The 13,744-nt window shown below is 35.7% G+C and overlaps 1 protein-coding gene across 1 annotated transcript; it reads right to left on the bottom strand.

Annotated features, from left to right (window-relative positions):
* Positions 1–9,533: 9,533 nt before the first annotated feature.
* On the bottom strand, positions 9,534–13,485 carry LOC143435747 (olfactory receptor 6C6-like). The gene is made up of 3 exons (XM_076919203.1): positions 13,316–13,485; positions 12,734–12,899; positions 9,534–11,861 (listed from the first exon to the last, which is right to left on the bottom strand). The coding sequence occupies exon 3, from the start codon at positions 11,851–11,853 to the stop codon at positions 10,903–10,905; it is 951 nt and encodes a 316-aa protein (XP_076775318.1). The 5' UTR covers positions 11,854–11,861; positions 12,734–12,899; positions 13,316–13,485; the 3' UTR covers positions 9,534–10,902.
* Between the last annotated feature and the right edge of the window lie 259 nt (positions 13,486–13,744).

The following is a 13,744-nucleotide window of genomic DNA, read 5'->3' as shown; positions in this document are numbered from 1 at the left end:
CCACAAATGTAAATGGTTCCCAAACTGAAAACTCTCAATGGATGTCATATTAGCTCATCACCCTGGATACAAAGAACAAGTCTCCTCTCTATCTCCCGTTACCAAACTATATACAAAACCCACCCTCTGAAAAGTCTGCAATAGAAGCACTAAGGGAAACAGATGGTAGGAAACAGCTTCCCAGCTCCTCCTCCTTCTATAAGAGGAAGGTCATAAGTGACTCTCCTTTCTGGGCATGCAGTTAAACACAGCTTCTGTGAAAACACCTCAGGCTATAGAGTCGGAAGCTACATTTCATACTTTTATCATTAGTCATGTCTGTGTTGGGAAAAGGTCAAAAATTATTGACTTCATTTTCATTTTGTCCACAATTTGCTTCTATTACATAGGAACATTTGAAATTCAAACCATTATCAGTACTCAGCTTCAGAAGATGCAGTTATAATACTCCAAACCCCTTTGAAGCTCTGATGGAAAGGCCAGATCCTAAGTCTATAGTTGGAATGGAAAGAATCATTGCAAAAGTATAATTTGTAAAATATATTACATTATATTACAATCTTTCACTTATCTGGAAATAAACTGCATCTGTATTCTAAAATCTATAAGTTCCCAGAGGAAAAAAAGATCCATTTTCAAGTTCTACAACAGATTCTTTCCGGTCAGTAATTTTTGTACCCTGTGAAAAAATTCATAGGTTTTTGTTTGAGTTTAATTTTTAAAGTACTGAGATTAGTAATGTTTACAGATATTGACATGAAACATTCTCTGAGAATGTAAATGTTTATAATTTTATTGATTATAAAATGTAGTCTATACAAAAATATAATACTTGCAGGTATACATTTGGAACTAAATGCATAATTATGTCCTAGAGAGGTGGCTCAGTAGGTACAAGACTTGCTACACAAGCCTGAGGAACTGAGTTCAAATTACTAACACTCATATAAAAGCTGTGTTGGTACTCATGTGTTAGGGACAAGTGGAATTCCAGTAGCTTGCTAGCCAGTCATTCTGCCATAAATTGTAAGCTGCATGTCATTGAAGAGACCATTTCTATTTTTTTTGGGGGGGGGGGTTCGAGACAGGGTTTCTCTGTGTAGCCCTGGCTGTCCTGAAACTCACTCTGTAGACCAGGCTGTCCTCAAACTCAGAAATCCGCCTGCCTCTGCCTCCCAAGTGCTGGGATTAAAGGCATGCACCACCATCACCCAGCAAAAAGACCATTTCTAAATATAAGATGGAAAAGACTAGAAGACACCTGACCTTTGGCCTCTCTGTACACATGCTCATGTGAGCACAACCATGCAAAAGTAGACACAATATAAAGCAAGCAAGCCCATGTATGTATACACACACACACACACACACACACACACACACACACACCACAGCCAAAATTTATAATACAGGATTTTGCATCTTTAAAATACCAGGGAGATTTTTCTTTATTTTTTCCAGAAATAATTTATTTATAGTTATTTTATTAACTTTTACTGAATTATACATGTATAAAAGTATTCTAATTAGTATAATTCCTTCATCTTTAAGCTCCTTCCCACTCCTAATAACCACTCCTCCTCCCTAAACATACCACTTCTACATTCTTGTCTTTTTTTAAATAATGGCTTCTGTGTAGCATCAATTTTAACTATTCATTGTAGTCTGGGTGTCTACTCAGTGAATATACAACTAAACACCATGACAGTCCCGTTCCTGGAATTCATCAGTATCCAGTAGTTCAATTGGGAGGTCTAGTACTCTCTTAGCCTCTTGGCAATCCCTGATTGACATTACAGTACCCAGAATTTCTATGCCCATTTCAGGCAGCCCTAAATTCACTAAGGTCATGACAATATTGGCTGTGTCATGCCCATGAGACAATATTTCCCAACCTTTCTCCCCTCTTTGGACCTTTAGATTTTTCTAACCCTTCTCTGTAATGCCCATGTGCCTTCAATAGATGAAGTGAATGTCCTGTTTAGGACTGATCACTCAAACACTGCTTTTGATCAGTACCTTAAGCAGACATGCAATTTTTTCACTCACAATCATTTATTACAAAAGAAGTCTCTAAGAGTAAGACCAGGAGTATCATTTGTATATACATATAAACATAACATTTAGAAGGTAGTGTGGTGATATGACAATTTAGCTAAACAGTGGTATCATGTATGCCCCACTGGTTCTAAGACTTCATCAGCCAAAGATTTGGCTGTTTGCAATACCATATGAGAATTTCTTCTTGTAATGTCAGCCAGCATCCAATCATAATACAGTTGGTTACCCTCCAGGCTAGTCATGCCACCATTGTATCAATGAGCACAACTTGGCTGGAATGTTGGTCTTCAGAGGGTTCACTTCTGGCTTGAGCCATCCATTAGTCCCTTTTCTCTACTACTAACAAGATGGGAGTGTCAAGATTGGTTTCGCTATACTATACAAACAGGAAGAATGACAAGAGAATATAATACTTTGGAGGTCTCTGGGACCTTCTTTGGCCGACAACACACAAAGAGGAAACTCATACCTGTCATTGGGGCTATTTAATGACCATTGGCTTACAGGAGAATAAATATGCATGCATGTAAAATATTATCCTTCTAAATCTCTCATTTCAAAATAACTTTTGAATTGGATTATAAAGTAGTATGTTTCCACATGGCAGATAGAGATAGAGATGGAGATATGATATAGATGATATAGCTATGGATATAGATGATATACCTATAGATAGATATAGATAGATGATAGATAGATAGATAGATAGATAGATAGATAGATGATAGATAGATAGATAGATAGATAGATAGATGATAGATAGATATGATATAGATATAGGTTATATAGATGATATATATATAGAGAGATGATATGGATTAGATATATATTAGATATAAATATAGATATAGATGATATAGATAGAGATACAGATATAGACAGATATAGATGATATTGATATAGATATAGAGGTAGATGATATATAGATAGAGATAGAGATAGATAGAGATAGATAGAGATAGATGATATAAATATAGATATATAGACATAGAGATAGAGATAAAGATAGAGATAGAGATATGATATAGATGTAAATATAGATATAGATGATATAGCTATAGATAGATATAGATAGATGATAGATGATAGAGATAGAGATGATAGCGATGATATAGATATATATACACATATATATTCCTTAATTTTAATTACACCCCCCCCCTTGTTCCACCTCATCTCTCCCACACCACAACTACATTCTTTAAACTATCCACCCTGAAATCTTTCCCCGTTTTCATGTGACCTATGTTCCAAACTTCTTCCCTCATTTAAAGCCATCCCAATCCATGGCCTTTTTCTAGTGTGCTAACTTCTAATAATACTACAAGTTAAACATACAATCTTAAGATTAAACACTAGGCTATTATAAGAGAGAAAATATTAGGCAGTTGTTTCTAGGCCTGAGTCATATCTCAGAAAACAACATTTTCCTTGATTTTACCTTTTTTCCTTGATATTTCATAATTTAATTTTCTTTAAACTGAATAAAATGCATTCTATGCATGTCCCGTATAATCATTATCTATTCATCTGTTAATGAACATTTATTCAGACTTAATTTCTTAGCTATTGAGCACAAAAGGCTATTGAACATGGCAGAGCAAGTATCTCTGTAGAATGATGTATAATAATTTGCTTACATTCCCATGAATGGTATATCTGAGTACTATGGTACTTCTATTTCTAGCTTTTCTAGAAAACTCCATACTAATTTCCACATGGCTGCACTTGTTTTACCCACACAACAACAGTGAATATATGTTCATTTTAAAAATCCATGTCAGCATTAGTTATCATTTGATTTCTTGATAATATCCATTGTGACTGAGGTAAGATGAAATATCAACGTAGTTTTAATTTGTATTTTCATCAAATGAGTTGATTACTTTTTAAAATAGGTACTTTTCACTTTATTTTTTCTTTTGAGAATTCTATGGTCAGATTCATATCCCATTTTCTGAATGGGCTATTTGTTCTCTTAAAGATTAGGATTTTTTTAGTTCTTTTTGTACTCTAGATGTTAATCTTGTTGGCAAAGATTTCTTCTTTTCTATGGGATACCTTTTCACACTATAGATACTTTTGCTATGTAGAAGCATTTAAGTTTCTCAACATATGTTTTTAAATTATCGGTCTTAATTCCTCATTGACCAGACTCCATCCTTGCCTATTCTTATGTACTGCTGAATACACCTTACTTTCTTTTATAGAGGTCTTACCTAAGGTCTTGATTCATTCGGAACTGACTTTTGTAAAAAGTGAGAGATACTGCATAGGGGTTGATGTCAAAAGTATCCCCTCTCCAGAAAAAAAGACATCGGGATAAGTATGGCCCTCATGCTTCACTGGACAATGACAGGAGGACTGGAGCCATTACAAGGTCTTCCTTAATTACTGGAGGTCAGGCCTCTACCCCTGCCTTGGCAAGATTAGAATCGCCGCAGCCCTTCTATACTTGGAGAAGGGAGGAGATGTCAGGGGCAGCCCGGCTTATACACTGAAGGCCTAAAATCAGCAATAGGCCTGACATACATGCCTGCTAGCACAAAGTCTTGGGTATCTGTGGAAAAACACTGAAACAGATGGCTATAAGCTATTGTTAACTGGCAGCTTTTGTGGAAATTTACCATCCTAAGTAATCATAGACCTTGTAAATAGGCAGCCTTGGCAGATAGTACCTACTTAGATAAGGACAAGTGAATCATAGGCAGAGTCATAGTGACCTGTCCCCGAACCTTTACCCAGCTGATACCCTGTTCTGAAAGATATCTGTACTCCCCTTGAACACCTATGCTCCTGTGTCATCCCCTTCCCCAAATCCTGCATTTTTCTGTTTATAACCCCCGTGGTAAACAGTAAAAATTATGATTTGATAATTAAAACCAAATAAATAAAATAAAGTGAGAGATAACAGCTAACTTCATTTTTTGCATACTGATATCTAGTTTTAGAGGAATCATTTACTTAATAGACTATATTTTTATCAATGTTTATTTGTAGCACTTTTGTCAAAATTCATGTAGCTACAGTTGCATTTACTTTCATCTGGAGCATCTAGACAATTAGACTGAATTACATGTCAGGTTTTATTTATTTTTGCAAATATCACATTGTTCTTTCTTAATTATTTGTTTTATTTTTAAGATTATATAATTGCTTATATCCCCCTACCTTTACTCTCTCTAAACCCTCCCACATACCTTTAAGAGTTCTCTTTCAAATCATGGCCTCTTTTTTTCATTAATTGTTAAAACATGAATATATACGTTTGTGTACATACATATATATTTTTTTCTTCTCGTTCTTTTTCTTTCATTGGAAATAAATTCTTTTCTCATATAATATATTCTTATTATAGTTTCTCCTTCTTCTACTCCTCTCAGTTTTCTCTATCTCCCCTCCCCTCCAAATCTTCCAATTTCTGTTTCTTATTAGAAAAGAATAGGTTTCTAAGAAATAACAACCAAACATGACAAAATAAATATAATAAGTGAACAAAAATTATTATATTGAAGTTGGACATGGCAACCCAACAAGAGGACAAGTCCAAGAGCAGGCAAAAGATTCAGAGACCCACTTATTCTCACACTTAGGAGTCCTATAAACTACTAAGCTAATAGCTATAATATATATGCAGAGGACCTAGTGTAGAACCATGTAAGTAAGCCCCGTGCTTGCTGCTTCAGTGTTTGTGAGCTCATATGTGCCATGCTAGATTGATTCAGAATGCCTTGTTCTCTTGATATCCTCCATCTTCTTTAGCTCTTACACTCTTTCCACTACCTCATCTGCTATGAAGGGCAGGTTTTGATGGAGACTTCCAATTTAGACTCTTTCTATATATAATTTCTGGCTGAGGGTCTTTGCTTCTGTTCACATCTGTTCACTGATCTATGTTTATAGCAGAATATCATTAGAAATCATGTTAATATTTGGCCCCAGGATTTTGTTTATACTCTATGTCTCTGGGCTAGTTAATTTTAGATTCTTGGTTATCTGAGCAATGTGAACATGGGTTCCTTCTTATGGAGTGGGTGCTTAAGTCAAAGCAGACATACACTTTTATGTGGATACCAATGATAAAGTACAGGATAACTATTTTATAATCCACAGTCCCAAAGAAACCAAATAACAAGGAGGGCTGAAGGAAGAATTCTTGAATCACTCACAGAAGGGGAAATGAAATGTATATTGGAGGTGGATGGAGGGAAAGAACAGGGTGGGATAGCAGATGAGGAGGGGAATGGGGTAGGTGAATCAAGTATAAGGAGGGTAGTGGAGAAGGAAAGAAAATTGGAGGTGGGGGAGTTTCTCCTCCTTCTACTCCTGTCAGTTTACCCCATCTTTAGGATCAGTTTTCTACATCTCTAGGATGTGCCAGAGACCTAGAACTGAGAGAGAATCCCAAGAGGATCTATGAGGTTAACTCTACCTGAAACTCCTAACAGTGGGAGATATAGAACCTAAAGAGGCCAACTCCTGTAGCCAGGCAGGACTTGCAGTGTAGGGCTAAGGACAGGAATCCAGCCACAAAGCCTTCAACCCAAAACATGCCCTGTCTACAAGATGTACAGTATCAAAGACAGAACAGAGAGGGAGGGAATGGCCAACTAATGACTGGTCCACACTGAGACATATCCCAGGGACAAGAATAATCCTTGACACTATTAGCGATACTCTGTTATGCTTGCAAATAAGATCCTAGCAAAACTGTCCTCTGTGAGGCTCCACCCTGCAGCTCATGGACACAGATGCAGACACCCACAGCCAAACATTAGATGCATCTCAGGGAGTCTGTGGAAGAGTTGGAGAAGTGATTGAGGGACTCAAAGAGGATAATGACTCCACAGGTAGACCCACAGAATCAAATATACTGGACACTTGTGGGCTCTCAGAGACTGAACCATCAACCAAAGAGCTAGCATGGGCTAGATCTAGGCCCCCCACACATATGTAGCAAATGTGCAGCTTGGCCTTCCCCAACAACTGGAGTAAGGGCTGTCCCTGAATCTGTTGCCTATCTGTAGATCCTGTTTCTCTAACTGGGCCACCTTGTCTGGCATCTGTGGGACAGTATGGGCCTAGTTTCCTGCAGAGACATGATGTACCATGGTGAGGTGATACCCAGCGGTCTCCCCTTCCCAGAGGATAAGAGGAGGGTGGAAAAGCAAGAGGATGTGGGACTGGGAAAAGAAGGGACACACATATTGAGATGCAAAGTGGATAATAAATAAATTAATGAAAATAAAAGGTATACTGATTCAGTAAAATATATTTAGTAAATTAATAAACAGAAGTCTCAAAATACCTACTCCCTGATACCATTATCAATACATTTTCTTAAAATTAAAAAAAAAAAATGACAAAGATCACAAGGACCCTATATAATTTTGTTTCCATTAGCAGCATACAAAAAATATATATTTTCAGTAATGAATAAAATCTTACATATCCTCTTTTAAAAGAATCAGAATGAATCAGACTTAGAGAAAGAGAAGACTGAAAATTTAAATGTTAGATTGTGGAGGTGATGGAACAGAGATTGGAAGATCCTTTCCCAAATGAAGAATCTCCAGAGAAATTCAATCTAAAGCTTACAATGCTGCCTTGTGACAAAACTGCAGAATGGCAGTCCATAGAAATGCTAGATTAAGGAGCTTTAGCTATAAACCAATACAATTGAACTAGATATTATATTTATATTGTCAAGGATCAATCACTAGGTGAACATCAATATTCTTAATTAAGAATACAGGCTATATTTCATAATGATACTTTGTAGCAATATCATTCAATAGATTATGTGTTTTATTTTGTATAAATTGAAATTTATAACATGTACATGTGTTAATACATTATACAATTGATTCTATTCAGGATTTTAATGGGCTTCTGCCTTAAGTTCTGAAAAGGATGATTCTGAAATTGCATATTTATTAGAGATGGTGGTTATCTTGAAGATGTCTTTGTAGACTGAAGCTGCTGATGTTTTGACATATGTATCTGGTAGACTGAAACATTTTTTTAGATGTTATGGCATAAAGTTCATTACAAACATATCCTACAATCCTGCAGACCAAACAATTGTAAAAGATCTAAATGTAGGTGGAATGTAATGCACGGTGTGTAAAAGTTGTCCTTGGGTTAATTCAATGCTGACTTCTCTCTCATCATATCTTGCTTCAATTCAGACACAGCATTGTAATGCATATGCCTAGAATCTCCTGTCTTAAGTTTGTGAAAACAATTCTTTACCATTTACTCTCTGTCCTGTCAATAAGTACGGATAACTCAATGGCTGGGCAGAAGAAAGAATAGGGCAGAAACTTCTGCCAGTCACAGGAAGATTCAGATGAGCCATGAGGAGAGAGTCTGAGAAGACACCATGGTGAGAAACATTTGAAGCAGACAGGGCTAGAACAATATTAAACTGCAAGTATCATGGGGATGGGAATGGTAGGTAGTCAAATTAGCTTAGAGGTTAAATCAATATCTGCTCAGATACTGAAGTGAAGCTTGAAATAAATCTTAGTTTTTTTGTGTGGTTCTTGGGAACTAGCAAATGTAAGGAAATACAGCTGCTGGATTAATTTACTGGTTACATTTATAATATAATAATTCATTTTATATCTAACGATACTTTAAAAGAAATGCCCATAGAACAAAATGGAAATATGAATTCTTCCAGAAATAGATCAAATAATGCCTTTACATTTTTAAAATGTCAGTGAGAAAGGCAATATAGCTGCTGAAAAACACTGGATCTTAGAAAAGACTGTTGAATCAAATGAGCCTATATTTGTGATCACTTCAGAATGGAAGTCAGGAAATGTATTGCATTAGGGAATTGTTTTGTCTTTGTTTCCACAGGAAAAGAAAAGCTGTGTGTTCCTTCAGAACTAATAAAGATTAAATTTGACTGGAGGAGACCTCCTAAAAATCTTGTCTATACACATGAAGAATGAAGTTAAGAACAACACAATAGATAACATGAATGCTGATCCCGCTACATTGGAAAAGCTCTGAGAATGGCTGAGACTTATCTCTGCATAGCCAATAAATGTTTTTGGCTATAGTGTCCTCAGGACTTATTATTACATGTCATCATTTTATGTGGCATAGATGGAAATTTATATTACAGTTTGGTTATACAGTTCAAGTGGACTTATAAAGTTTGATGCCTTTTACCTGCTCAAACAAAGAGCAGAGAATAATTTTTAATGGATTTGTACACACTGCATATCCCATACATATGTTAATGAAGATATGTATGTTATATTTAAAAGTTTGTGTATTTTCAGAGCAAAAGGACCAGATGCCAATGAACCAGCCTCACGGACTGACTCAGTAGCTGTTTCCTCAAAATTCTACATCCAGAACAAGTTCAAAGTGTTCAATGGTCCAGCCTTACAAACTGTTCCAGTACTGAAAACTATTTAATTCAGTAACAATCATTTTTATAGCTTCACCTTTTTAAATCTTAAGTCTCTACTCCTTTCTCCTATTGATCTGAATTTATCTGTATGCTAGACCCACCGTGGCTTACATACTGCCTCAAAACATACAAATGCTTTAGAGCCATGACCCTCATTATTCCCACCTATTCTAATACAGACCACATATGATTTTATTTACCAGAGTAATCTCTCTAAAATTAAAGGGTTAATACTGAAATGTCCATGTTGCACATACTTTCAGTGACTTCTCTAATTAGAAAAACTAGATATAGAGTATCCTTCAAGATATAAGGTGCACATAAAATATACATATATTGACCATGCCCCAGACATCTAAACAAACAAACAAAAAAACTAAAAATTAAAACTTGGAATGCCACAAAGAAATGAAAAAAAGTGTGAGGTAATAGACATATGATTTGGTTATTTGACACCATGTGTAGATATTTAATATCTGTACCAAAAAGCATATGCCATACAATTAACCAATTAAAAGCAAAATAAGAATATTTTAATTTTTGGCAAATTATTTTACAACTATATGTGAACATTATTGACATGATAGGTTCAAGTCCATACTCTTTTCTGAATAACAGATCCTGTCATGTTTTGATCTGTCAATCTCTCCTGTCTTGTTGCTTTCAATTTCATCATAACATTAAGGGAGCTGTAAGACAGGCATCCGTGTGTCTTTACATGCTCAGGTGTTAGGGAGCTGTAAGACAGGCATCCGTGTGTCTTTACATGTTCAGGTGTTAGGGAGCTGTAAGACAGGCATCCGTGTGTCTTTACATGCTCAGGTGTTAGGGAACTGTGAGACAGGCATCCGTGTGTCTTTACATGTTCAGGTGTTAGGGAGCTGTGAGACAGGCATCCGTGTGTCTTTACATGTTCAGGTGTTATCTTTATTGAGTGGTTCATAGTCCAAATAGAGAATACTCACTGAATAACTCTGTGGGCTGCATTTCTCCTATGAAATACACAGAGAAGCTAGGGCAGAAACGCTTGTCTAACCTGTACTGAGTGTCTGGTAAGGTGAGGAGGGGTGGAGTGTGTGATGCATGTGCACTCTTGTATGGAAGTCAGAAGAAAACTCCTGGAGAAAGTTCTCACCACAGTTTCTGGAAATCAAATTCTAGTGCAATGATTTCTGAAAATGGACATGTAATAAACAATAACATATACCCATGAAAGTACTTTTAGAAAGGAATTGGAGAAAATTAGTTATTGCAGAGTGCACCCTTTCATGGGAAAATAGGGTGTAAGGTGTTCTTCAGAAAAAAATCCTGTATATAAAATAACTGCTGAGATAGGAAAAACAATCATAAAAATAGATGGATTAGGGTTTCACTTTTAATGTATGGTTGCAGTTTATAACACAGTTTTAAACTTTGCTTTTTAAAAAGACCAAAGTCTTTCGTAATACGTCCCAGAAGACTTCTTTGACCTGCTGGTTTCTTAGTGTATAAATGAAGGGGTTCAGGAGAGGGGCTATTGAAGTATACAGCAAAGCTACACCCTTAGACACAGTCACTCTCTCCCTTGCAGATGGTTTAATATACATGAAGATGCAACTTCCATACGTTGTGGAGACAACAATCATGTGGGAAGTGCAGGTGGAGAAGGCCTTGGTTCTTTGCTGTGCAGAAGGGAAATTCATAATAGTTTTAATGATGAAAGAGTAAGAGAGACTCACTAGTACCAGTGTGACTACAAGAGTCACCACTGCTAAGACAAAAGACATCATTTCTAGGACATGAGTGTCTGTGCAGGAGATCTGTAAAATAGGAGAAGTTTCACACATAAAATGATCAATTATCCTGGAATCACAGAAATCCAGCTTCAGACCCATGGCCAATGGGGGAAAGATGATCAAGAACCCAGTCACCCAGGAGCTGAGGACGAGTTGGTAGCAAACTTTGCTGTTCATAATGATAGGGTAGTGCAGTGGTCTGCAGATGGCAACATATCGGTCATAGGACATGGCAGCCAGGAGATAAAATTCTGTGACTCCCAGCAAAAGATAGAAAAACAACTGAGATGCACAATTATTATAGGAAATAGTTTTGTCTCCTGTCACAATAGTTGTCAAGAATCTGGGAATGCACACTGTTGTGAACATGATTTCCAAAATAGAGAAATTACGGAGAAAGAAATACATTGGAGTTTTGAGGCGAGTGTCCAGCAGGGTGAGGAGCACAATGATTAAGTTTCCCACCAGGCTCATCATGTAATTGAGAAAGAGAAACAGGAAAACCACAATTTGCAATTGTGGGTCATCTGTCAATCCTAAAAGAATGAAGTCAAGGTCCATTGACTGATTTTTCATCCTCATTTGTGAGCCTTAGCAAACAAATATAGGAAATTAAAAACAAATAAATATTTTGTGTGCATTAGAATTTATATACCTACACTAAAGCAGAAAGGGGGATATGTCATAAAATTGATTTTCAAGTGTTTTCTAGCCTTAAATTTCAAGTGGCATATAATTATATGCCATAGGTTAATTATAAACTTGTCCTAGTCTGTTTTTTTCTTAACATTCTTCAAATAATTCCCATACTCCTCCTAAAAAACAGATAGTATTTTTCTTTAATTTGCATAAATGCTAATTAACACATTCACTTCTAAATGGCCTCTACTATTATGCAGGCCACATGCTTCTGATCCTCTACACCCTTAGGCCTCTGAAGTAATCTGAATTACAGACCTGTTCCACTGGTTCTTGTTTATTTGTGGATAAAAACACTTTTATTTTGAAATTATAGTTTAATTGCAGTGCTTCCTCTCCCCTTTCCTCTTTCTAAATTTACCATGTACCCTGCACCCTTGCTCTCTTTCAAGTTCATAGGCTCTGTTTTTGGTGAATACATGTATACATGTGTATTCCTAAATACGTAAGTACAACCTGTTCAGTCTACATAGTATTACTTGTGTATGGTTTCAGGGCTGACAGTTTGGTGTTGAATAACCAGTTGGTGCTCTCTTCCCTTTAAATGAGTTTACTAGCCGCCTTCTTTCCTATATTTATTCCTTCTTCATTTATCTTATTAATATACTTTTCCTTTCCATATGGTATTTTATAAACCAATTTGGGGGAAGAACAATGCTACAAACATAACAGAGTTTTACAAAAATCAGTAATAGTGAATAATTCCAAGATTGACTTTTTAAGATTTAAGTTTAAAATCAGATTTTAGTTACTAAGTACTTACCAGCTTTCTTCAAGTGAACATATTTACCACTTTCCTGTTATCCATAGTGCTCATATTTGAAAAGATGGCTAGATATTAGTCATTTCTGAATGATGTAGGTTCAGCAGACTTAGAATTATGGTATCACCAAATCACAAGGATTGCTTATCATAGCATTTTCACACTACTTTAAAAAACAGTTAAAGAAAAACAATTATAGATATAATAGTATAAAATAAAATACATTAGTTAATTTGTTAAACATAATCTCTAAATACCTACCACTTAGAACATTTTATGAAATATAAACATTTATACTCCAGACACAATTGCCTTGCATTTGCCTTAGTTTCACATTATAAAATTAAGTTAAAATTAGCATGAACATTTTACATTATGAAGTTTCACATTAGAAAAATAATGTAAAATCAGCATGGAATCACATTTTTGCATACTTTAACCTTTCTTTGTTAAAGATAATATTTCAATTGTTTACGTGATAGTTTTTATTCATTAGAAATATTCATTTCTAATGTTTTTGTCAGAAAAGGCACAATAAGTAATATACTTCCATAAAGCATTTCCACATTCCTTCAAACTCACATTTACTATGGAATAACAGGATTATGGTGATAATTTTAACATGTGCTGGATTTTGTAAAGTTTAGCTCTTAGTGTTGAGATTGCTGTCATTTCAATCCTCCAATTGGATGTCCTTCTTAAAGATGAAGTAAATCAGGATTAATAAGAAGACTATTAACTCATTGCTGAAATATACACAACTCTTAGATCAAAGAGATGCCTCATAGCTAGCACTTATAAATGTTCTAGTTCCACTGCTTCTCACTTCCAATTAACTCAGAGGATCTACTGAATTCACAGCAAACTCTTCTCTAGGGATCATTGCTACAAAGTACTCATTACTGGTAATAAGAGATACTAAGATCTATCAGAACTTTAGGAAAAGCATCCCAGAGGAGTGTCATAAATGACTTAGAAAAGTCAAGAAAATGCTTTTCAGAGCCATCAACA

Source organism: Arvicanthis niloticus, chromosome 22, assembly GCF_011762505.2.
Source record: "Arvicanthis niloticus isolate mArvNil1 chromosome 22, mArvNil1.pat.X, whole genome shotgun sequence".
Taxonomy (NCBI): domain Eukaryota; kingdom Metazoa; phylum Chordata; class Mammalia; order Rodentia; family Muridae; genus Arvicanthis; species Arvicanthis niloticus.
Note: the sequence above shows the minus strand (reverse complement) of the source record. Positions and strands in the feature narration are given on the sequence as shown.

What these genes read in the sequence shown, in the direction of transcription:
- LOC143435747 (XM_076919203.1), bottom strand. Translation starts at nt 11,853, where the DNA reads ATGAGGATGAAAAATCAGTCAATGGACCTTGACTTCATTCTTTTAGGA.